Here is a 24,564-nt window from a genome sequence, read left to right as displayed (position 1 = left end):
ATACTCTCCCCCTCCCCAGCCTTTTAAAGACCCCAGGAATAATTGCCTCCTTAAAGGTAGCTAATTGATTTCTGCTCGCTGATTAAAGCCTCTGCGGGAGCCGGGGGACATGCGGGGGCGATCGATGGCTGTCAAAAGTCCCCTTGGTTCCCCCTCTTTTGGGGCGGGGCTGGGGCTTGTCCCCAGTGTGTCCCCTGGGCTTTGGCACTATTGCACAGGCGTGAGGGGGATGAGGGGATGCACCCCAGGGTCTTTTTTGGGGGCAGGGAGGATGATGACCCTATGGAGCTCACAGGTGCCACTGAGGTTGATGCCACCTCGGTGCTGTCACTGAACCTCTGTGGCGGCCCCGGGCCACTCTCTGCCTGTGTGTCCCTGTCGCCCTCCCCCATCCCTGCGTCCTTCGCTCACCCCCGGCGCTGGCGGCGCCTGTCACTTGCCATCGCGTCCCGCTGTCCCCGCCGAGGCTGATGGAGATGGCAGGCGAGGGAGCGGGCGCAGCCGCGTGTCCCCACGCCATGGCCCGCCGGTGCTCGGCCCCGGGCACGGCTCTTCCGCGCAGCCCGGCCACGCCGGCGGTGGCACCTGCGGCTGCCCCGTTGTCACTGCGGCCTTTGCCACCAGCGGTGACATCCCATCCCACGGACACACGGTTGACCGCGATGGATGCTTGGCCACGTGGGTGTCACCTGGGCTGTCCCAAAGTGTGATCCCTCGTGGGAGGGGAAACTGAAGCAGGCAGTAGGGGCGGACCCTGGGGACCATCCCCCGTGGGTGTTCTTCTGTGGGGACATGGGTGACGGGTTCCAGGGTTGTCCCCAGCTCCACGGGGGCACTCGGAGAGCTCGGGGTCTGGCGTAGCTCGGGTGACCACGCGAGGCCCGGTCACCGAGAGATCCCCTCCTTGGAGAAGGGGGGTCAGGGAGGCAGCCGGGGCCGATCCCACCTCCCTGCCTCAGTTTCCCTCCCTCGGAGGGGGGGTGTAGCGTGTGGGCGGGACGGGGGCGCGATCACGGGCGTGGGTAACACCGACGGAGGCGTGTCCGGGATGGATGGGCGGGATTGAGGGGCGTGTCCGGCGGCGAGATGGGCGTGGTCCGGAGGTGTGGGCGTGGCCCGTGCGGCGCGGGGCGCACCGGAGCCAGCGGAGCGCAGCGGAGCCGCCGCCGCCGCCGCCAGCCCGAGCCCCCCCGCCGCCGCCGCCCTGCTCCCCCCCACCGGCACCATTCCCTCCCCCGGGCGCCAGCGCGCCCCGGCCGGGCGGCGGCTCAGCCTGGGCCGGAAAACTTTGCTGGCGGCCGCGGCGGGGGTGGTGATGGTTCTGGTGCTGGTGGTGCTCATCCCGGTGCTGGTGAGCTCCGCCGGTACCGACGGCCGGTACGAGATGCTGGGCACCTGCCGGATGGTCTGCGAGCCCTACGGCCCCGCCGCCCCCCCGCAACCGGCCGAACGCGGCCCCCTCCCGCCGCCTTCCACCTTGGTGCAGGGTCCCCAAGGCAAACCGGGGAGACCGGGGAAACCGGGACCGCCGGGACCGCCCGGAGAACCGGGACCGCCGGGGCCGGTGGGGGCGCGGGGTGAAGCAGGAAGACCGGGACCCCCGGGATTACCGGGACCGGGGGCTACGGGCGCGGTGAGCGCGGCCACCTACAGCACGGTGCCGCGGGTCGCCTTCTACGCCGGCCTCAAGAACCCCCACGAGGGCTACGAGGTCCTCAAGTTCGACGACGTGGTCACCAACCTGGGCAACAGCTACGACGCCGCCTCGGGCAAGTTCACCTGCGCCATCCCCGGCACCTACTTCTTCACCTACCACGTCCTCATGCGCGGCGGCGACGGCACCAGCATGTGGGCCGACCTCTGCAAGAACGGGCAGGTAAGGGCTGCCCAGCCCGGCTCCCTCCGCGGGACCGGGAGCTCTGCCAAGCACGGGAGAAGGGCTATGGATGCTTCCCCGTCCTTTTCCTGGCCTCAGCGACGCGCCCTGTGGGTGTTCCAACCTTCTCCTGGCCCCAGGAATGCACTCCCAGGTTGCTACATCCTCTTTGTGCTGATGATGAACCGCGGGTGCTTCCCCAGGGGCCCCGTCCTTTTCCCGGCCCCTGGATGCTCTCCTGGCTGCTCCATCCTTCTCCTGGCCCCAGGGATGCACCCCCAGGGTGCCACATCCTTCTCCCAGTGCTGATTACAGGCTCTGGGTGCTTCCCCAGGGGCCCCATCCTATTCGCAGCCCCAGAGATGCATCCCCAGGGTGTCATATCCTTCTCCCAGTGGCAGTGATGGGCTCTGGGTTCACCCCTGGCATGCCACATCCTTCTCCCAGACACTGCCATGCACCCCTGGGGTGCTTGATCCTTCTCCCAGTGGTGAAAATGGGCTCAGTGTGCACCCCCAGAACACCCTGTCCTTTTCCTACCTCCAGGGATGTGCCCCCAGGATGTTCTGTCCCTCTCTCGGTGACAATGATGGGATTTGGGTGTGTTTCCAGGGTGCCACATCCTTTGTCTGGGCATGGGGCTGTAACCCCAGGGTGCCCTGTTCTTCTCACAGTGACATGATGGACTCGGGGTGCACCCCCGAGGGGCTCTGTCCTGCTCCCATCTCTGGAGCTGCATCCCCAGGATGCTCCTTCCTTCTCCCAGTGACAATGACGGGCTCTGGTTGTGTCCCCGGGTTGCTCCCTGGAGGAGGCTGCCCTGAAGGAGCAGCCCTGGGGTGACCTGTCCTTCTCCTAGGGACAGTGCAGGATGGGACACCCCTGGGGTGTCCCATCCTCCTCCTCCCGTTCCCAGACGCTGCCCTGTGTGCTCTGTCTCTCTCCCAGGGCTGGGGACAGTCACCATCCACCCTGAGGTGTCCCCAGGGGTTCCCTCAGCTCTTTCCTTGGCCACGGAGATGTTCCTTGGGGTGCCTTGTGATGTCTTGTGGTGCCTTGGAGCACCCCCACACCGTCTCCGGGGTGCCCCCCCGGCCATGCCATTGTCCCCGGGGAGGTCCTTGCGGGGACAGGGCTCCTCGGCAGGGACAGCGTCCGCGGTGGCCTCGAGGGGGGCAGTGCCTGCCCCGCTTTTGCGGGGCCGCACCTCCACCCAGGAGCCGGCTCTGCTGCTGCTGTTGGGTCAGGAGAGACGGGCTGCGTGGGGACCCCGCGGGGGACACACACCCCGAGGGTGGCTCCATCCTTCCCCCTCCCCTCTCCCGCATCCCCACGAGCTCATCCCGCTGGAACCCCCAATGCCAGGACTCAGCCTCACCATCCACACGCTTTTCGGGTGCCCCTTTCCCACGCCACGTCCCCCTCCCGGCCACGACCCGAAGGACAAGATGTGGCTGTGCCCCCCAGGATGCCACCCGAGCTCGGTTCCCCTGGATGTCACCGCAGCCGGCATTCCCGCGGGATCCATCCATTCTGCTCCCGCTTCCCAGCGTTTCCTCCGGCACCACAACCCGCGATTCATCCTTGTCCTGAGGATGCAGGACCCCCAAAACCGAGTTATCACCCCAGAAACAGCCGGGGTGTGAGGAGGAGTGGGAGCCTTGTCACGGCCACCGCGCCGAGTCCTCCCCGAGCCCTTCCGAGTGGGAGCACAGCAGGAGCCGCTCGGCAGCTTTTCTCCATCCAAACATTTCAAATTTCCTTTTATTGTGATTATTTTTGTCCTCCCCCGCCCTCCAGCCTTGAATTTTGGGGGTTTCCAGCTCTGCTTGGCACTTCTGGCTCTTTCTCCCAAGCAGCATCCGTGTAACTCCGGACTGAGCACCCCAAAAACTCATCTCAAACCTTTGGCCTCCCCCAAAATCTTTTTGGGGACCACCCCAAACCTTCCTACCCCCTCCCAGCTCTGCGGGGCATCGACATTCCTGGATGAATTTCCAGAACCTATGGAGCCCCTTGTCAAGAGGAGCTGCGCTCGGGCAGGCGATGCAACTTAATTAACTGCTTGTTAATTACTAACAAGGCACCGCCGCATCGATATCTAGAAAGAAGATCCCCCTCAATGGCCCAAATAATTTAAAAAATGGGGGTTTTTAGGGGGTTGCTGCCAAAAATCCCCCGACCCTGGCATGGTGTGGGGTTCTCAGCAAAGGTCGATCCTGGCATATTCAGAGCGAGACAGAACTTGGGGGGCCCCCTCTGGCCCCCCAAAATCCCCCGGGTGCTGCCGGCTTGGGGGCTGCCCATCACCGTTGGGTCGGGGCTGGAGTTAATTAGAGCCAGGGGAGCTGCTGGTGGTGGTTAATTAGCATTAATTATTATTTGTATTAGCCCGTAGATGAGGCAAGGACAGCAGGAGGGGGAAATGGATGGACAGAGGGACAGATTGATTGATTGATTGATGGACAAATAGACAGGGCTGGTACCAGGTGGTTTTGGGGTCCCCATGCTGCAGAAGGCCATCCCCAGCTCAGGGAGGGTCACAACCTCATGGGACTGTTGGGGACAGTCCCCAAGGGTACACAAGGATGTGCTGGGGGGTCCTGGGGGCACCCACTGCCCTGTCTGGGGGTCAGGGGGGCATCTGCTGATGCACTCAAGGGCTCTGAGGGGCACCTGCTGCTGTGCCCGGGGGTGCTGGGAGGGCACCCAGAGCTGTGCCCAAGGATCCTGAGGAGCATCTGCCACTGCGTTTGGGGTCTTGAAAGACACCTCGGGGTGCTGGGCCATGGTGGCACATGGGGCACGTGGTGTCCCCGAGGCCCCGGGTGTCACCGCACATGCAGCACCCCACTGTCCCCAGGCCGCCTGAAAGCTCCTGGGTGCAGCCACCTTGGGGACTACTCCAGAGTGTCCCCAGCCCTGGGGACACCCCCAGCATTGTCACTGGGGTCAGGGAGAGTGGCTGCAGCAGAGCCCAGACTGGGGCCATGCCACCCCCGTGACTCCTAGCTCCTGGCCGCGCCATGGGGAAACTGAGGCACAGAACAGGACAAGGGGGTGAGGCCATGGCGGGGGGCCGTGGTGGCAGCCCCCCTCCTGTGCCACTGCGGTGCCTGGAGCGGCTCATCCCGGGCCCAGCGCTGCCATTTATCTTCCCTGGTTAGCGAGGGCTGGCGGGCGCGCCGTGATGAGGCGGCTCCTTAACGAGGGAAGACGGATGGCACCGGGCAGCTCCAGCTGTGGCGGGGGGGACGGTGGTGGGAGCCCGGCGCCAAAAGGCTTTTCCTGGCTCTCCTTCCTCAGGGCTTCTTCCTCCACTCTTGTTCCGCAGCAGGACCGCCCGGGAGAGGCAGCGTCCCCTGGAGATTGGGGAGCTGTGACTGACCGGGATTCAGGGTCCCCCACCAGGAATGGAGACCCTCGCGGTGACAGGGTAGACACAGGGTGACTTTTAACAGGGTGAGTGTTGCTGGTGGCATGAGGGACACGGCTGCGTGGGCAAGTCCTGCGGGATCACCAGCCTGGCGGTCTGTAGGTTCCAGAGTTAACAGCGTCCCACCCCAGCATCGCAGGCTGCCGGTGGGCTCGGGGAGGTGCAGCTGGGGAGGAGTTGTCCCCCGGGACTCCGGTCCTGGGGACAAAGGACAGGACTGCAGGGGACAGCCGTCCTTTTCCCGCCGCTCCGGGACACCGCAGCCGCTCGCCGGTGCCTGCCCGCCCCGCGCGAGCCAATTAAGAGCCGATTCTCGTCGGTTGTAATTAGCGGCACCTTCTCCCGGCGCAGCGTTTCTGCATTTCACTTGGGATTTCAGCAGCCGCCTTGTCACTGTCACCCAGCGCCGCGATCTCCCCGCGAGGCGCCGGCGGAGATTTGATTACCCAAAGAATTCTGCAGCGGCAGCGGGCTCCAGCCGCGGAACCGCTTCTCCGGGCGGTGACGGCTCCTCTGGCTCTGCCGGCACCCAGGAAACCTTTCTGGGGGAGCATCCTGCCCCGCCGTGGGTGCGGGTCCGTGTCAGGGGGGATGTGAGTTCAGCCCTCGCCACACGCTCACGGTCCCCGTGCAGCTCCCGAGAAGCGCTGCGGGATGAGAGGTTCATGGATGGTTTGGGTTGGGGCTGGGCTGGGAGATTGGGGTCCTGTGTCCTAGGCATGGCCCTGGATCCAAACCCAGAGACGGGATCCTGTGTCTGGGCTGTGCATCCAAATCCGGAGTCAGGGTCCCGTGGAAGAGCCGTGGTCCCATGTGGAGCTGTGGTGCCACATCTGACCCACGGTCCTGTGTCCAAACCTGGATTCGGGGTTCCGTGTCAGAGCTGTGGTGCTGTGCCTGGGCTGCAGTCCTGCACCTGACCCCAGAGCCGCAGTCACGCGTCTGTGCCACGGTGCCCCGTCAAACCCAGAGCCGCGGTCCCGCGTCGGTGCCCGCCGGGTCAGGGGGGTCTCCGGGCGGTGCTCGGCGGAGCCGCCTCCCCCCGGGATCCGCTCACCCACGGCGGGGGATCCCGGGCGCCCCACACTACCCTGGGGCCGGTGGATCCGATGTGTGTGACGCGGAGCCGGCGCGTCCCGTGGGATCCGGGGGCCAAGGCGTGCCCTGAGCCGGTCCCGCGGTGTCCCCATGGCAGGTCCGGGCCAGCGCCATCGCGCAGGACGCCGACCAGAACTACGACTACGCCAGCAACAGCGTCATCCTGCACCTGGACGCGGGGGACGAGGTCTTCATCAAGCTGGACGGGGGCAAAGCCCACGGTGGCAACAACAACAAGTACAGCACCTTCTCCGGCTTCATCATCTACTCGGACTGAGCCCGGAGCCGCCACGCCGCCCCCGGAGCCCCCCGCATCCGCCCAGCCCCGCGGCGCCGCCCTGGCCTCCCCGCAGTGCCCCCCCAGCCCCACGGCGTCCCTGGGCCGTGGTTCGGTTCCCTGCTGCCCCCCAGCTCGCCCCGCTCCTGCCCAGCCCCGCGGCATCCCCTGCCCAGCCCCCGAATCCCCCCTCCCCGCGCTCCCGGCTGCCCCGACCCCCTTTTCCCGTCAGCTCACACGAAGGCTGCCGATACAGGGCTGGGGGCTGCAGAGGCTTGGGGGTGGCAAGAGGCTGGGGGTGTCCCCCGCGCTGCCCCACGGCACCCCCATCCCCGGCCGTGCCCCCCTGTCCCGCCGCTGCTCTCTGCCCGCCCTGGGGCGCTGCCGGGGCTCTCGGGGTCCGGCTGTACAGACGCGGTGTCCCCGGGCCGGGGGGGCTGTGCTGGGGCGGGGGGAGCCGCCCTCCTGCCCCCCCGCCGGGGTGACAACATGGTAAAGCAGAGCTGTGATCTCTCCCGGTCTGCTGTGTGTGTGTCCCCAATGTCCCAAACCCCGGGGACGGGGTCTTTCTGCCACCACCATCTCCCACCCCGAGGCCGCTTCCTTTATCAAACCAGCCCAGCCCCGAGAGGCTCCCTGTCCCTGCACCGCCGGCAGTGGCGCCACTTGGGTGCCACCCTTACCATGGCTCTGTCCCCAGAGCCCAGGTGACCCTATGAGGGGGTGTCCCCTGAGAAACACAGCATTGCCACTGCTCGGGGAGGGACACGGTCAGGCTACACGGAGCCACTGGGACCCTCGGGCGCTGGCGCCCGTCACCGCTGCCTCGGCACGGGCGGGACGTGGCACAATTCGAGGTGACAGCGGGAGCCGGGGGCCAGCGGCTGCGCTGGGATCAGATAGGAGCCCTGGGGACACGGGGACAGGACGGGGATGGGTGTCCTCCTGGCCGTATGTGCCTGTGTCCCTGAGAATGAGTGTTCATGTCCCCAGGTGTGTTTGTGTGTCCCCCAGGGCTGTGCGTCCCTGAGGTCTGTGTGCGTGTCTGTCTGTGTCACAGGGGTGTCCGTGCCCCTCAGGTGAGTGTGTTCCAGATGTGTGTGTGTTCTAGATGGGTGTGTGTGTGTTCCAGATGTTTGTGTGTTTGGTCCAGATGTTTGTGTGTTCCAGACGTGTGTGTGTGTTCCAGATGTTTGTGTGTTTGGTCCAGATGTTTGTGTGTTCCAGACATGTGTGTGTGTTCCAGATGTGTGTGTTTGGTCCAGATGTGTGTGTGTTCCAGATGTGCTCCCTCCCCCAGCTCTGTGCGTGTGTCCCAAGCCCCGGCGGCTCCCGGCGCTGTTCCCCAGCACCGATCCCGGCTGGAGGCAGCGGCGGGGCCGGGCTGGATCGCAGGTTCGAGGAGGAGGTCCCCGAAAACAGTGCGACCGAAGCGCAACCAGAGAACCCTCCCGGACCCTCCGGAAGTATCCTGGACCTCCCAAGCCCCCTCGGTACCCCCCGGGACCTTCCAAGATCCCCTCGGGACCCCCGGGACCTTCCAAGACCTCAGGGGCCACCTGGACCTTCCAGGACCTTCCAGAACCTTCTAGGACCCTCTGGGACCCCCGGAACCTCCCAAGCCCCCCCGGTACCCCCGGGACCTTCCAGGACCCCCGGACCTTCCCCTCTCCGCCGCCCGCCGGGGCTCGGAGCTGCAGCTGCTGCTGCAGCCGGCAGGGGGCGCAGGCGGCGACGAGACCGCAGCTCCCATGGCCCATCGCGCGGGGCTCAGGACTACAACCCCCATGAGGCACCACGAGCGACGCAGCCAATGGGAGTCGGAAAGCAGAGCGGAACCAATCAGAGAGCAGGGCGGGACCTCGCGGGCAATTTAAAGGCGGCGCGGGGGCACAAACCTGCCTGGAGCCGAGCAGAGAGGCCGGGGCCGGGGCCGGGGCCGGGGGCCGGGGGCCGGGGCCGGGGGCCGGGGCCGGGGCCGGGTGCATAGAGTGTGTGCAGTACCCTGTGCGAGGGGTTTTGGGGCCCCAGAGGAGGCGCAGGCACAGTGAGGAGGCCGTGGTTGAAGGAGGCAGCAGGTCTTGAGGGCTGGGCGGGCCCTGAGGGGACGGTGGTCACCACTATGGCCTAAACAGTTACAGGAGCGGTTTGGAGCCGAAGCGCCTCTCACTGCCCTGGGATCCCCTTCCCCAGGAGGCTCCGTGAGCACCGGCAGCATTCCCGAGGGAGAGGCTCCTTCCCCGGGGTTCGTGCCCAGAGGCCCGGTCCGGCCCGGCCGCACAGCACGGCAGCTGCACAGGAGCTCTGCCGTGGAAGAGCCTCGGGAAGGAATCACCGCGCACCACACACAGTGTCCAGCACACGGTACAGCCCAGGACTGTAAACATTTCTCACTGCATCCTTTAAAATGGTTAAAGGGTTCTGGGCTCGCTCTGTGTCTGAACAGTCCGGCTCAGAGCCTGCTCCCCCAGAACCACAGCAGTGCGGGCAGAGCCCGGCCCGGTGCTCCATCCACTGCGGTAACTGCACCAAAATGCTGCCCAACAGAGAGACTCAGACCCACTCTTAGAGTTGATGGGGAATCTGTTCAGGACATTTTAACACTCTGCCTTTGTTTCCTCCCTGCTGCAAGGATGCCAGGTGAACTCATCCAGCATCAGCAGTTGGTTTGGGGAAGGAAGGTGGGCTGGGGTCCCACATAGGTAGGCAATTGTTTGGAAAACTTTCTGGCCATCCATCTATCCTTCCATCCATCCCAGAGCCCCTCTGGCAGTCACATTCCTGCCCCTCCAGACTGGCACTGCTGGGACTGAAGACCCTTCACAGCAGCAGCTCCAGAGATTCCTCAACAGGAATTCCTCCCTTGATCTTAACAGGGCATTCCTGCTAACATACTCAAAGGGAAAAGTTTCAAGGGATTTAACACTGCCCTGACACACATTATTATTGCAGGTAACAAGCAACAAAATTAAGGTCAACGGGGTTGCCATAGGCCAGAAAGGATTATCAATATAAAATCACAAAAAAGAGCTGATTGTTCATATTGACATACTGGGTCAGTCACCAGGTGCAGGCCGTTGGATGTTTGGAGAAGGAAGGTGACGTGGGGTCCCATCTGGGTCAAAACTGTTCTAGAAACTTCCCTGTCATCTACCCTGGAGCTGCTCTGGCAGCTGCACTCCCTCCCCAGACTGCCCCTGGGGCCCTGTTGCCTCCCTCACACCCCATCCCACAGTTGCTCCTGGTTTCCTCTCCAGCTCAGCCCCAGGGCTCCCAGAGAGCAGTCCCAGACTCTGGCTCCTTTAAGGAATTTTATCGTGCTGCAGCAGCTCAGTAACAGCTTGAGATGGAGCCTCTGGGGAGAGACACTAACAAAGGATCTCCCATGATTCCATCCCTCCCTGATGGTGGGGTCTTCCAGCTGAACCATCCTCTCCTGCTGTGTCCCAGTGCCCAGTCACCTGCCTGGCACTGCAGGGCCCTTTGGGTTGGTGCCAGGTCCTGGCCACTTGCTGGGGGCTCTGGCCATTTCCCCACAGAGCTCACCCTGCAGGTCCCAGGGCAGCTGCCCCACCAGCTTTGTGCCCTAAATGTGCTCCTCAGCACGAGGGACCCTCATTGCACACCCCAAACTGTGGCAGATCAACACCCCCAGACACCCCAGTCCACAGCTGCACCCTCTGCCTGGAGTGCCTTCGTCCCCTTCAAGAATCCATCCTCATCCCTGAGCTGGGGGACACGGCTGTGAGGGGTGGGAGGAATTTCAGCCAAAGGGCTGTGGGCAGTGGCCCCTGTCCAGCGGGACGCTGATGACAAGGGTGTCCCTGAGGGCTCTGGGTGGCACTGGGGCTCTGCAGTCCCTTCCTGACACAGACAGTGACTCAAGGCCACCCTCAGAGTGTTCACAAAGGTGACACGAAGCTGAGGTGCAGGTGACAACCAGGGGGACCTGGACAAGTTTGAGAAGTGGGACCAAGAGGACACAGTGAAGTTCAATAAAGCCGAGGGAAAGGGCTGCACCTGCGCAGGGACAGTCCCAGCACCAGCCCAGAGTGGGAGAAGAGCTGCGGGTCCTGCAGAGAAGGACTGGGGGGTTCCGGTGGAGGAAAAGCTGCACCCGAGCCAGCAGCGAGCACCGGCAGCGCCAAACGCCGAACGCATCCCGGGCTGCAGCAGAGGAGGAGTGGCAAGAGGAGGCTGAGGCAGGGGACGCTGCCCCACCGCCCTGCGGAGCTGTACCGAGATCACCGCTCAGGGACGCGTCCAGCCCAAACCCGTCAGTGACGCGTGCTTCCACGGTGATGGATCCTCGGGGGCTCCGTTGTTCCCAGCACGGCTCCATGGCCACCAGCGGCACAACGACAACGTTCCAGGGCTGCCAGGCACCGGCGGATCCCCGAGTGACAACGGCCGGGCTGTCCCTCCCGCTCGGCCGCGCTCCGGTGGCGGCTCCGCTCTCGGCGGAGGCGAGTGCGAGGGCCGTTCCCGGTGACCGGGGCTGTGCCTCGTCCCTTGCACGGCAATGCCGACTCCAGGCGTGGGTGCTGCCGTCCCCGCGGGGGACGCGGTGGCTGAGTCAGTTCTGGGTGGGCGCGGGAGGGGCCGGAGGGGCAGGACGGGGACACGGGGGTGTGCCGGGCTGTGGGAGGGGGCTCTGAGCGGACCTAAGGAGTGATAGAGGGGTGGAAAGAATAATAAAGTACTGGAATGCGCTTCCCAGGGAGGTGGTAGAATCACCAACTCTGGATGTGTTTAAAAGAAGACTGGACATGGCCCTTGGTGCTATAGTCTAGTTGAGGTGTTAGGGCCCAGGCTGGACTCGATGATTTAGAGGTCTCTTCCAGCCTCATTATTCTGGGATTCTTTTGTGAGAGGGGCTGTGGGGGCCAAAATGCGGGGAGACTGAGTGGGCTGGAAGGGGGATGTTGGGACCCTTGGGGAGGCTGTGGGAGGGGGCTGTGTCTCAAAGGGGTTTAGGGTCCTTGGGGAGTCTCTGGGGGTCCAGGGGAACAGTAGGAGCATGAAAGGGCTTGTAGGGTTGTTTGGGATCCAAAGAGACCCGAAGAGGAGCCAGGGTTTTGGGAGAGACTGTGGGAGCCTGAAGGGGGTTCAGGCTCATGGGGAGCTCCAAAGGGACACTGAGCAGGACTGGCACAGGGAGGGGGTGGGCACAGAGCACGGGGGGGGGGGGAAGCTCTGAGACCTCGCCCAGCCTGGGGATCTCTCTCCCCCACTGCACCCTGCAGCTGAATCTATCCCCCCCAGACCACATGAGGACCCAGATCAGTGGATGGGGAGCCCCGAGCAGCCCGATGCCCCAGCCCCAGGTGCCTGTTGCGGGGCAGACCCCCCACCCCAGGAGGGCTCCGTGGCCGTGGTGCTGCGTGTGAGGCCCCCCAACCGCCGGGAGCGAGCTGCACCCATCATCCTGCGCGTCCTGAACCAGCACGCCGTGCTGTTCACCTCCGAGGAGCCCGGCGGCACCGGCACGGCCACCGGCACCGGCACCGCACCACACTGCCCGGCCGCAGCTCCGGCCGCCCCCGCAGGAACATCGAATTTGCGTTCGACCACGTTTTTGGCGAGAGGGCCACGCAGGAGGAGGTGTTCCAGCACACCACGCTCCCTCTGCTGGACACGCTCCTCGCTGGCTACAACTGCTCCGGTGAGTCCTGGCACACACCCCTGATCCGTGCGGGACCTCCTGCCCCATCCCCTCCCAGGCTGGATGGGCTCAGAATTTTATTTGGAAGCCCTCATGTGTCTTTGGCAATGGGGTGACTCAACAGCAACCCAAAACCCAACAGCCTGAAGTGTGTTGGTTCCAGAAGTGCTCAGCACTCTGGGAGATGGGGTGCAGAGGGTGGATATGGGCATTGCGGTAGAGGTGCAGTGGGGGAGAGAGATCCCTCCCCGGGTTCTGTGCCCACCCCCTCCCTGTGCCAGTCCTGCTCAGTGTCCCTTTGGAGCTCTCCATAATTCTGAACCCCCTTCAGGCTCCCACAGCCTCTCCCAAAACCCTGGCTCCTCTTCAGGTCTCTTTGGATCCCAAACAACCCTACAAACCCCTTCATGCTTCTACTGCTCCCCTGGACCCCCAGAGACTCCCCAAAGACCCTAAATTCCTTTGAGACTGAACCCTTCCCACAGCCTCCCCAAGGGTCCCTGGCCAGGCATTGTGAGGAACAAGGGTTACTTGCTCTTGTCTGTCCTGGGTCAGGAAGGATGGGTAGAAATGTGGTGATGCATGGAGAAAGAGCCCCTAGGCTTTGCCATCCCTTCCCAGGCTGAATGGCACTGTAGAGATGGGTCTGACAGTCCTGGACATTTCCCACAACACCGAGCTGCTGCTGCTGCAGCCCCCGAGCTGTTCCCAGCATTGCCTGTCACAGGAGCATTCCCAGGAAGAGCCCAGCACTCCCCGGGCTCTCCCTGCACCAGGTGCTCACACCAGGGGATGCTGTTCCAGCTCCCGGTGGCTCCTGAGAGCCACTGAAGTGCTGCCCCTGTCCCCAGCCCCAGCACTGAGTGCTGCCCTCAGGAGCAGGGCTGAGGCTCCAGATCACTGTGTCCCACCATGATGGGGAGGCTTCAGAGGAGGTGCTCGATAATGGGGGTGAAAGAGAGAAAGCAGAATTGCTTCGTGGGGAGAGGGTCAGAGGTGACCTAAGCATGGGAGCAACACTCATCTGGAGACTCCTTCTGTCCCTGCTGGGGGAACTAAGGGGTGGTTCGGGATCCCGGGGGGGGCACGCTCGTGGGCGTCACTCGCGGTTTGGTTGGGAGGCGGTGTGGGGAGGGGTTTGGTGGACCCGGCGGGGGTGGTTGACTCTCCGCGGGGACTTTGGCTTTTTTCTGTTAATTGGGCGGGTGGGACGGTTTGCCGGGGCTGAGGGGGATCCCGAAGTGTGAAGAGGGTGTGCGTGGGGACTTGGGTGGAGGTGAATTGGACGACTCTCTACTCGTTGGTTTGCAGGCGCAGGCGAGGGTAGGTGGGGGATAACTACTATGGAGGGCGCGGCGTGGTGGGGCGGTATGTCTTAGGAAGCCTTGGGGGGCGATGTAGAATAATTTTTGGCGGTGTCTTGGGGGGGAGTGGTGTGGTCGCTCTGCGCGGTGTTCGTCTTGTGGTGGGGACAGCGGGGGGAACTGGGGGGCGTTGGTGGACCGATGGAAAGACGTGGGTGGCGCCGTCGGCTGCCCCGCGGGGGAATGATAAGTCGCGGGTGGGGTGGTCGTGGGAAGCGGGATGTGGGTGCGCGGGGCGGTGGGCGGGGTGTGTTTGGGCGCCGGGGCGTGGGGTCCGGGGTTGGAGGAATAGAGGTGGTGGTGTTCTGGGTAGGGGGTGGAGGATGGAGGGGTGGGGTGTGGGGGAACCCGGGGTGATTGGTGGGTGGGCGGTGGACCTGCGTGCTGACGGTGATATGACTGGCAGGTTGTGGTGGGTGGTGTGGCTTGCAGGGTGTGTGGTGAGGCTGGGGGGGGCTCGGGGGGAGGTGATGTTGATGACGCCTCTCTCAACAAGCACCCAAAACCCCAACAGCTTCTGATGTGAATGAAGTGTGTTGGTTCCAAAAAAGTGCTCAGCACCTCGTGGGAGATGGGGTTGCAGAGGGTGGATAGGGGCATGGCGGGTTAAGTTTAGAGGTGCTGGTGGTTTAGGGTTTATATTTTGTTTGGTTTAGAGGTTGTGAGGGGGAGAGAGATCCCTCCCCGGGTTCTGTGGCCCACCCCCTCCCTGTGGCCAGACCAGTAATGCTCAGGTGTCCCTTGGAAGAGAAAGTGGGCTCTACCTATCTAATTCTGAACCCCCTTCAGGCTCACCACAGCCTCTCCCAAAACCCTGGCTCCTCTTCAGGTGTCTTTGGATCCCAAACAACCCTACAAACCCCTTCATGCTTTCTACTGCTCCCCTGGGACCCCCAGAGACTCCCCAAAGACCCTAAATTCCTTTGAGACAGAACCCTTCCACAGCCTCCCCAAGGGTCCCTGGCCAGGCATTTGGTGAGGAACAAGGGTTACTTGCTCTTGTCTGTCCTGGGTCAGGAAGGATGGGTAGAAATGTGGTGATGCATGGAGAAAGAGCCCCTAGGCTTTGCCATCCCTTCCCAGGCTGAATGGCACTGTAGAGATGGGTCTGACAGTCCTGGACATTTCCCACAACACCGAGCTGCTGCTGCTGCAGCCCCCGAGCTGTTCCCAGCATTGCCTGTCACAGGAGCATTCCCAGGAAGAGCCCAGCACTCCCCGGGCTCTCCCTGCACCAGGTGCTCACACCAGGGGATGCTGTCTCCAGCTCCCGGTGGCTCCTGAGAGCCACTGAAGTGCTGCCCCTGTCCCCAGCCCCAGCACTGAGTGCTGCCCTCAGGAGCAGGGCTGAGGCTCCAGATCACTGTGTCCCACCATGATGGGGAGGCTTCAGAGGAGGTGCTCGATAATGGGGGTGAAAGAGAGAAAGCAGAATTGCTTCGTGGGGAGAGGGTCAGAGGTGACCTAAGCATGGGAGCAAAACTCATCTGGAGACTCCTTCTGTCCCTGCTGCATTAGAGAGGCTGATGAGGACAAATCTGCGAGGAGGTGAGGAAGGAGAAGGACCGGAGGTGGGAAGGGAAGGGTGAGGAGGGAGAAAGGGTGTGGCGACCGAAGAGAAGAGCCTGAGACGAGAATGCGCCGATAGAGTGTCGCGACTCGCAGCCGCGGAATGTACACGGAAAGCAGCAGCTCGCCTCTCCTCGCCTCTCCTCTCCTCTCCTCTCCCTCTCCTCTCCTCTCCTCTCCTCTCCTCTCCTCTCCTGCACCAGGTGAGTGCTGATAGATCATTTCACCACCCACCCCTTCTCCCTCCAGTGTTTGCCTACGGTGCTTCCGGAGTTGGGAAGACCCACACCATGATGGGCTCCAAGAGCACTCCTGGCATTGTGCACCTGGCCACGGTGGAGCTCTACAGGAGGCTCGAGACCATGAAGGACAGGAGCTGTGAGGTCCTAGTCTCCTACCAGCAGGTTTGCTGTGGCCCAGCGTGTCCCCTCCTGCCTCTGGGTCTTCAGGGAAGAGATTTGGGGTTGATCCAGAGCCACACTCAGGGTACCTGCAGTGTCCCCTGCTGTGCTTGGGGTTGGCAGGGCAGCCTGACTGGGAGCAGGATCACCCACTGGGTGGAGAGAACTGCTGCTGCTTCCTGCCAGCTGGAGCTGGGGCTTTTCTCTCCCTTGCTCCACAGAGCAGTGAGGGCCTCATGGCTGGAAGGGCTGGAGAGGAGCAGGGTTGGGGGAGCTGCCCAGCAAAGCTCTGGGAGCTGGCCCTGCCTTCTGAGCCCCATCAGCTGCTCCGGTGTAATGACACCCCAGAAGTGGGGTCAGGGGGAACCCCTGGCTGTGACAGATCCTGCAGGAATCTGCAGGGGTACCCAGCTCCCTCCCAGAGAATTAAACCTCAGCCTGACCTTGATGTCCTGCTCCAGGTGTACAAAGAGCGTGTCTACGACCTGCTGGAGTCCCAGGGCCCCCTGAACGTCTGGGAGCAGCCTGGGAAAGGAGCCATGGCACAGGGCCTCTCCATCCACCAGGTCTGGGCACAAGGAAGGCACAAGGGCTGGGACAGACTCATCTGCACCAGTGCTGAGAGCAGCTGGGAGCCCTGGGGACACGGGCTGGGGAGGTCCCAGGTGCCTCCTGGCTCCTGGCTGGCAGCAGAGGTGGCCCCGAGCTGCGAGGGCCCCACAGAGCTGCCGGTGCCTCAGCCCCACTGCCTGGGGCTGCTCGGCCTCGGGGTGCCCGGCTGCCGTGCCCAGGTGCTGATCCAGCCCCTGCCCCTTCTCCCCCAGCCCACGTCACCAGAGCAGCTCCTGGACTTGTTGGCCAAAGGCAATAAAAACCGGGCCCAGCGTTCCACCAAGGCCAACGCCACCTCCTCCCGCTCCCACGCCATCTTCCAGGTGAGGGCTGCTGCCTCCGGATGGCCTCTGCTGCTGCTGCAAACAAACCTGCACCCCTGGGCCAGCACCGACACCCCAGGGCTGTCCCCCTCAGCCCTGAGCTGGGGATGTTGCTCCCCAGGGGCTCTGTTTGTGTGCTCTCAGCTGGCTGGGTGCAAAGCTGCCCCTGGATTTCAGTTCCAGCCAGGCCCTTGCCCAATTCCAGGGCTGCTACGGCTGCCTGGGCAGACGGAGGCTCTGGCTGTCACTTCAGCCTGAGCCTGCTGCCTTGCCCCTTGCTGCTGGCAGGGGAGCAGCCCAGGTGGCTGCGTGCTTTTCCAGTCCCTCTGAGGACCTGCCCAGCCATACCCCTCTCTGTCATCGAGTGTGGGAGATGCTGATTGCTCCCACAGCTGTCCGTCCCTGCCAGATCCCTTCCCTGGCTCTGCTCCTTGTGTCATCACCAGGTGTTTGTCTCATCCTTCCAACAAGCCAGGTTCCTCTCCCCCTCCTGCCTCATCTCCCCACGGCATTCCCTGGCCCCAGCCCTGAAAGCACAGAGCCCGGTCCCCCAGAGCACCTGTGTGGAGCCAGTCTCAGCCCCCTCTGTCCTCAGATCCAGGTGAAGCAGTGGGACCTCACTGCTGGCCCTGCCGGGGACCCGCACGTGGCCAAGCTGAGCTTCATCGACCTGGCGGGCTCGGAGCGAGCCTGGGACACGCCGGGCCGGGGAGAGGGGATGTGGGAGGGCACCAGCATCAACCGCTCGCTGCTGGCTTTCAAAAGCGTCGTCCGTGCTCTGTCCGGAGCCAAGGTGAGTCTGGCTCCCCGGGACGGCTCCGGGAGGGTGTCCCCAGGGCCCGGAGTTGAGCGGTGTCTCGGGACAGGGCGGGCAGTGCCACGTGCCGTTCCGGGACAGCAAACTGACGCTGCTGCTGAAGGACTCGCTGATCGGCAGCTTCCGCAGCACCGTGATCGCGGCCGTGAGCCCCGCGGCGGCCGCCGGCCCCGACACCTACAGCACGCTGCGCTTCGCCAGCCGGGCCCGGCACATCCTGCTGCCGGTGAGCACCGGGGGACCCTGCCGGGGCTCGGAAGCTGCTGCCTGCGGGCGGGAGGGTGCGTGGTGGGGTGCATTGGTGGGTGCCTCCCGTATCCTGTGGGAATCTCCCAGCCCGGGGGTGCACTGAGAGCAGGAGCTGCCGATGGAGCTTCAGCAGCGTGTGCCTGCTCTGCTGCTAAAGCTGCTCAGCCCAGACCCCGCAGGGCTTTTGCCCATGGCAGGAGGTCTCTGGGCACAGATCGTGTCCCCTGCAGCCTCCCGGGGGCCCTGGAGCCCGGAGGAGGCTGAGGAGCTGCCCTGCTCCAGCCCCGGAGATGGGTCCGTGCTGCACCGTTGTGTTTTAACCACTGCCTCATCCCAGTCCCTGCAGAACACCGAGGTGTCTCCCTGCAGCTCCAGAACAGCCTCCCCGACTGATCTGCAGTTCCAGACCAGTACACCGAGTCCCCTTCAGCAGGACCTGCAGGACCAGGAGCAGAAGTGAGTGTCCTTGTGTCCTCCCGTGTCCCATTCCCTCCTCCCAGCCTGGGCAGACTGCGCTGTCCATGGCTGGATGGGTGTGGGACCAGGGCTGAGCTTGGAGATGCTGGCCTGTCCCTGGGTCCCTTGTCACCCACAGGTGCACACACACCTCATAGCTCAGGCTCTCCAGGAGGGGATTTACATCTTGGGAATGTCCCATGTTCCAAGTTTGACACTCTTACTCCAAAACTCTACTCACAGCCTCTGCCCTGATGAAATTACTGCAAAGACAAAGGAAGTGGAGGAACCCAAAAATTTGGATGAGTCCATAAGGCTGGAGGAGCCCTCAGGGCTGGAGGAGTCCTCAGGACTGGAGGAGTCCTCAGGGCTGGAGGAACCCACAGGGCTGGAGGAGCCCAAAGATCTGGAGGAGTCCTCAGGGCTGGAGGAGTCCTCAGGGCTGGAGGAGCCCACAAGGCTGGAGGAGTCCTCAGGGCTGGAGGAACCCACAGGGCTGGAGGAGCCCAAAGATCTGGAGGAGTCCCCAGGGCTGGAGGAGCCCACAGGGCTGGAGGAAGCTGCACTTCCCTGTTGCCTTGAAGAGCCCAGCGAGGTTGCCCCAGCCCCAGGAATGCAGCTGAGCTGTGCAGGTGAGGACTTGGGATGGGGACAGTGGGGGTTGGCCCCTCTTCTGTGTCTCGCTGGGGGCTGGAGGAGCCCGCGGTGGGACACAGCTCCCGGCCGCGGTGTGAACGGGGCAGAGAACGGGCGTGTCCCCCGTGTCACCAAGCGGGTCCTGCCCGGCGTGGCTCCGGCCTCGCTGTTCGGAGCAATCCGAGCTCGGCAGCACCTCGGGCAGGAGCCGGGAGAGCTCAGCTCGTGTGTGCGAGGCAGCTCCCACGGGAGGGATGTGTCTGCCCCAGGAGCCCAAAGCAGCAGCTCTGAGCCGCGTTTCTCCCGTCTCCGTTACTCCTCCCTGCTTCCCTTGCCCGAGCCAGCCGGGATGGAGCCTCAGCCGGCAGCCGGCTCTGAGCAGGGCTGAGCTCTTCCTCCTCATCCTCCGTGCCACAGCGCGGTCCCGGCAGGGAGCTGTGGTTCTGCAGACCCCGTTTGCTGGGAACAGCGCAGGCACTGCCCCGGGGCGCTGGCTGTGGGGCTGGCCCGGCGCCTGTGCCGGCTCTTTTCCTCGGCGTTGGGTGCGCTTTGATGGAACAGCCGCTGGCAAAGGGCTGCTGCGGGGCTGGGAGGGCAGGTCTGCACTGAGCTGGGGGCACACGGGGTGCCCCGGGGGTTAGGGGTGCTCCCGAGCTGCAGAAAGGGAGGTGATTCTGTTTCTTCTCTGCTCTTTTAGCCGAGGCTCCTGTCACCATTTCAGATCCCCCTGTGCCCAGCACCGCCTCGGAATGCTGCCGGGAGCTCTCTCCGTGCTCCAGTCCCAAGCCGATATCTGTCTGGCCGATTAAGAGGATGCTCGAGTCGAGCAGCGATTCCCAATCAGAAAATTCCTGCGGCTCCCGAGCACGGAGGAAGCGCCAGCGGAGGAAGGCAGCAAAGACTCCTCGGGCAGCGCAGAGCCCCGGGCAGAGCTCCCCCGTTCCCCCGGAGCCCCGCGGTGTCAGCCGCCAGCCCTCCCCGTCGCCGAGCACCCAAAGCCCGGCACCAGCGGCTGCACGCACCCCCAGCCCCCTGCCCGGGCCGGCTCCAGAGCTGCTTCCCGCCAGCGCTGAGCAACAGCAGCAGCAGCCAGAGCTCCGGGCAGCCCCCCCGCGCTCATCCCCCAGCACCTTTCCCAGCGCCCAAACCCCAAAGGCCTCCCGCTCCTCCGTGCCCCGCTCCTCCTGCAGCCCCCCGAGCATCCCCTCCTGCCCCCCGCCGCCCTTCTGGCCATGGTTCCAGCGGCATGCCAGCGTCTGTAACCCCTCTGTTGGCTCAGTCCTGTACGTGTGTTTGCAGGTTATGGGTGGGTTTAGGAAATAAGAAATAATAAGAAATAGGTTTACGAAATTACTGTGTTTTTAATAAATTGTTCTGTCCTAAATCCAAGGGCCAACACGTGGCTGTTCTCTCCTGCCTCCTCGTCGTGTGGGGAGCCTGGAAAAGGTTCTGGCTCTGGGGTTGGGCTTCATCCCCCTTCTCCATCATCCTAGGGCCTGTGGGTGCCTCTGCTGTGGGGGGCCTGGGCAGGGGGCCAGGGTTGGGGTCTGAGTGTCCCAGAGTGCAGGTGAGGGCTGTGGGGGGCACGTGGCCATGGCTATCCCAGTCAGGTGAGCTGTCCCACGGTGTCTCTGTCATTGCAGTGGGATCATGGCGCTGCCACTGCACACTCACATTTCTAGTTCTTGTTTGTTGCCCATGCTGTGACTCTGTGTCCAGGCACTTCAGAGAGGGGATCAAGAAACCATGTGGGCTGTGAGAGGTTCTACCACGGCCACACACAGCACTGATGGTGTTTGTCCTGTGATTCTCATCTCGGGTCAAGGAACATGGGGCTCCACAGGCTGGCCTGGTCTCCTCCCCAGGTGGAAGCAATGGCACAAACATTGCCCCTTTGGAACCCACCCCCCCAAGCCTTTCCATTTAAAGCCCCTCTCATCAGACTTACCAGCCCATGGTAGAAGGTTCTCTCTGACCTAATCATTAAAGCACAACCCAAAAATTCTCTGCCCCAGAAGTCAATACCTTTCCAATGGCACAGCCATGAAGATGTTGATCTGCACTAGAGATCCTCTCTAAGTTCCCATCCAGCTCAAACCATGATGAGATGTTGGGGGTTCCACTGGTCCCAGCACAGCTCCATTGTTGCCAGGCACATGGGTGACAACGCTCCAGAGCTGCTTTCAGAGAGGGTGACAGAGGCTGGGCTGTTCCAGGGTAGGATGCTCCCAGCAGATCCCTGCCTGGGCTGTGTGAGTTCTTCTGGGCCAGAGAGCACCCGGCATGATGGGGACGAGGCTGCTGGGAGCCACCATTCTCCTCTCCCTGGTGGATGTTCTCCAGGCCTTTGCCATTGAGAAGAAAGGGGATGTGTTCAAGAAGACGGCGTGTCCCGCCTTCCTGGTGTTTGAGAACATTGCATACCTGGCGGACATGACCTTTGAGCTGCCCTGCAAGTGCAAGCCAGAGGAGGTCTCCTCTGTGGTCTGGTACTTCCAGAAGAACCTGCACAGCCACGAAACCACGGTGCTGACAGACTTCAATGGCACCGTGATTGTGGATTCCAAGCAGGTCCGCGCGGGCAGCGACCTCCTGAAGCGCTTCAGCATCCGCATGTTCAGCCTGATCGTGTTCCGAGCCCAGGTGAGGGACTCGGGCCATTACCTGTGCGGCACCAAGGAAGGGCTCTTCTTCTATGGCTACGACGTGGACGTGCAGCCCACCAGGGAAATCACAGTGGCTTTTCTGGATGAGGACCAGCATGTCCAAGAGGACCACAGAGGGAAGGAATTCACCCTCTTCACCACCTTCTGGGACTGGACGCGCTGTGACCGCTGCGGGGTGCGGGGCGAGCAGCGGCGGATCGGGCTCTGTTACGTGCAGAGCGCCCAGCTGAAGCCCCGGTACCGCACGGCTCTGCCCAACGTCAGCTCCTGCGGCTCCAGGGCTGTGCCCACACCCTTCAGGCACCTCATCCGCCTCCGCAGCCCCGAGGTGGCCATCAGGAGCTGCCTGGCCCGTTGCCCAGAGAAGGAAGCCCCCGAGGAGGGCGTGCAGTCCATCTCCAACATCGTTTACAAGCTGGGCGAGAAGCCGGAGCTGCCCCACGTCCCCATCCAGTACCACAACCAGCCCCCCAAAAGTGACCTGGTCATCTCGTGCCCGGGGGCGCGGCCGGAGCACGCCGTGGCCTGGGACAAGGGCTCCGTGCGGCTCTACCGCTCCCACTACCTGCTGGGGGTCAGGAAGCACATGAGGCTCTTCATCGACCACGGCAACCACCTGCACCTCCAGCGACTGCGCAGGAAGGACAAAGCCACCTACTTCTGTTGGCGGGAGGGCGAGTTGGTGGCCGGCTTCCAGCTCACTGTCACCTTCCAGCCCCGGCGCCAGCGCAGCCCCAGCGACCCCGAGTCCATCTTCGTCATGAGGGCTGTGGGCATCAGCTTTGCCATCATCATCGCCATCTTCTTCCTCATCCACCTGTCCCGCTGCAGCTCTCAGGTGTTCAGGAAAGCGGCCAAGTAGTAGCAGCTCCCCCACAGGACACTCAGACACCTTGGATCACCCTCACGCAGGAAATTTCCAATGTGAGGACCATTTTAGTTTCAACATTTTTTTCGATGTTTGGTTTTGACTTTTTGAAGGGAAAGTTTTTGGGTTTTTTTCAAATAATCTGGCAATTTTCTTCAGAGCTGTCTCTGCTTTTGAGATGTTTTTAACTCTCCCAACTCAGCACAGAATTGGGAGTCAATATTTGTGCCTGACACAGTTATCTTACACATCCCTCAAAGGTGGTGGCATCTCAGCAGGGTCTCATCAGGGAGCAGGATGTGCCCTCCAGGCTCATTTCCTTTGTCTGAGAATGTGACTTGAGGATTTCAGCATTCCCAAGGGAAATCCTGCTGTCTGGGAGGGCACTGTGGGTCCCAGCGACGCTCTGGCACTTGAACTGTGTCGATGATGGTGAGCCAAACATCTGTGATGACATGAGAATCAAAGTCAGGAGGGACAGAGATATAGAAAACAATCTGCATCTCCCACACTCAGGGATGGAGCAGGGTACATCTGGCTGGGTCTTTGAAGGGCAACAAACCCACCCAAAGCCCCAGCATGAGCTGGAAGGGGCTCACACACAGAGGCAGCTCCAGGCCTGGATATTTTGCCAGCAAAATCTGACAGTGTCCCCAGGGTGGCACCAGGCAGGACTGTGGGTGCGGGCCAGGGGGAACGCAGCCACCAAGACTCACCTGGCAGCACCGCTCTGTGCCTTCCCCTCTGAATCCCTAAAAATCTCGCAGTAGAACCCAAAGTGCTTCCCCACTGCCCTGTAATCCCCTCACCCCCCAGGATTAACCCTTGCAGGGCCATAGGTGCTGGAAGCTGAGGGCTGCTCCTGTATCCTCTGCAGCCGTGGTTTGCTTGTTGGGAGGCAGAGCTGGCAGCAGGAAGGGCAGAATTCCAGCACAGCTCAGGGATTTGTGCAGGCAGGAATCCAGAAGCCACCAAGGAGCTGGCTGGGAGCTGGCTGGAAAAGCACGCAGCCACCTGGGCTGCTCCCCTGCCAGCAGCAAGGGGCAAGGCAGCAGGCTCAGGCTGAAGTGACAGCCAGAGCCTCCGTCTGCCCAGGCAGCCGTAGCAGCCCTGGAATTGGGCAAGGGCCTGGCTGGAACTGAAATCCAGGGGCAGCTTTGCACCCAGCCAGCTGAGAGCACACAAACAGAGCCCCTGGGGAGCAACATCCCCAGCTCAGGGCTGAGGGGGACAGCCCTGGGGTGTCGGTGCTGGCCCAGGGGTGCAGGTTTGTTTGCAGCAGCAGCAGAGGCCATCCGGAGGCAGCAGCCCTCACCTGGAAGATGGCGTGGGAGCGGGAGGAGGTGGCGTTGGCCTTGGTGGAACGCTGGGCCCGGTTTTTATTGCCTTTGGCCAACAAGTCCAGGAGCTGCTCTGGTGACGTGGGCTGGGGGAGAAGGGGCAGGGGCTGGATCAGCACCTGGGCACGGCAGCCGGGCACCCCGAGGCCGAGCAGCCCCAGGCAGTGGGGCTGAGGCACCGGCAGCTCTGTGGGGCCCTCGCAGCTCGGGGCCACCTCTGCTGCCAGCCAGGAGCCAGGAGGCACCTGGGACCTCCCCAGCCCGTGTCCCCAGGGCTCCCAGCTGCTCTCAGGTGCAGGCACAGAACAGTTTCAGGCTGTGTGGTTTGGGGTTGCTGCTGTGTCTCCCCGTTCTCATAGAGCTGCTGGAAGACATGGCTCCAGTTCCAATGTCTGCGTGCTCCTTGAGGTGGGGGGGTGGTTCAGCTGGAGGGTGCAGTGGGGGACAGAGCTCCCCTGGCTGGGAGAGGCCTCAGAGACTCCTCCTGGGCTCTGCTTCCCACTCCCTCCCTGTGCCACCCGTGCCAGTGCCCCCTTAGAGCCCCCTGTGGGTCTGAACCCCCCTCAGGCTCCCACAGCCTCCCCTACAACACATCCTGACACCCTAAAACCACAGCTTCCCCAGTTATTCTGCACCCCCTTTTGGCTCCCAAAGCCCCTCTCCCAGCTCCCCTTTGGGCTCCCACTGGACTCCCCATGCAGGGTTCAGGAGCAGCTCCCAGTTGAGCTGGCCTGAAAAGGGCACTTGTTCTGGGCTTGGGCTGCACTGTGGCTCCCCCCATCTCCATCATCCCAGGGCTCTGTGGGGGCCTCTGTCCCCTCTTCTGGGCAGCGGGGAGGTCTGGGCACCCTGCTCAATGTCCCAGAGTGCAGGTGAGGGGTGGGGGAGCCACCTGCCCTCCTGGGACTGAC

The 24,564-nt window shown here is 63.2% G+C and overlaps 3 protein-coding genes across 3 annotated transcripts; all 3 read left to right on the top strand.

The window, feature by feature from the left end:
- Positions 1-1,223: 1,223 nt before the first annotated feature.
- C1QL1 (complement C1q like 1) lies at positions 1,224-7,200 on the top strand. The gene is made up of 2 exons (XM_009096709.4): positions 1,224-1,876; positions 6,508-7,200. Exons 1-2 carry the CDS (start codon positions 1,316-1,318, stop codon positions 6,685-6,687), a joined length of 741 nt encoding a protein of 246 aa, XP_009094957.3. The 5' UTR covers positions 1,224-1,315; the 3' UTR covers positions 6,688-7,200.
- Positions 7,201-8,643: 1,443 nt separating this feature from the next.
- KIF18B (kinesin family member 18B) lies at positions 8,644-20,102 on the top strand. Its single transcript, XM_050985532.1, is given in 12 exon segments — positions 8,644-11,262; positions 11,953-12,036; positions 12,039-12,211; positions 12,214-12,352; positions 15,535-15,689; positions 16,148-16,252; positions 16,511-16,621; positions 17,217-17,414; positions 17,488-17,664; positions 18,025-18,143; positions 18,387-18,775; positions 19,477-20,102. Coding segments are annotated over 12 exon segments (2,550 nt in total). The 5' UTR covers positions 8,644-10,988.
- Positions 20,103-21,065: 963 nt separating this feature from the next.
- On the top strand, positions 21,066-22,307 carry FAM187A (family with sequence similarity 187 member A). Its single transcript, XM_009096711.3, has one exon. The coding sequence runs from the start codon at positions 21,066-21,068 to the stop codon at positions 22,305-22,307; it is 1,242 nt and encodes a 413-aa protein (XP_009094959.3).
- The last annotated feature ends 2,257 nt before the right edge of the window (positions 22,308-24,564 follow it).

This window comes from Serinus canaria, chromosome 27 (assembly GCF_022539315.1).
Source record: "Serinus canaria isolate serCan28SL12 chromosome 27, serCan2020, whole genome shotgun sequence".
NCBI lineage: Eukaryota > Metazoa > Chordata > Aves > Passeriformes > Fringillidae > Serinus > Serinus canaria.
This window is presented reverse-complemented; position numbering and strand designations above follow the sequence as displayed.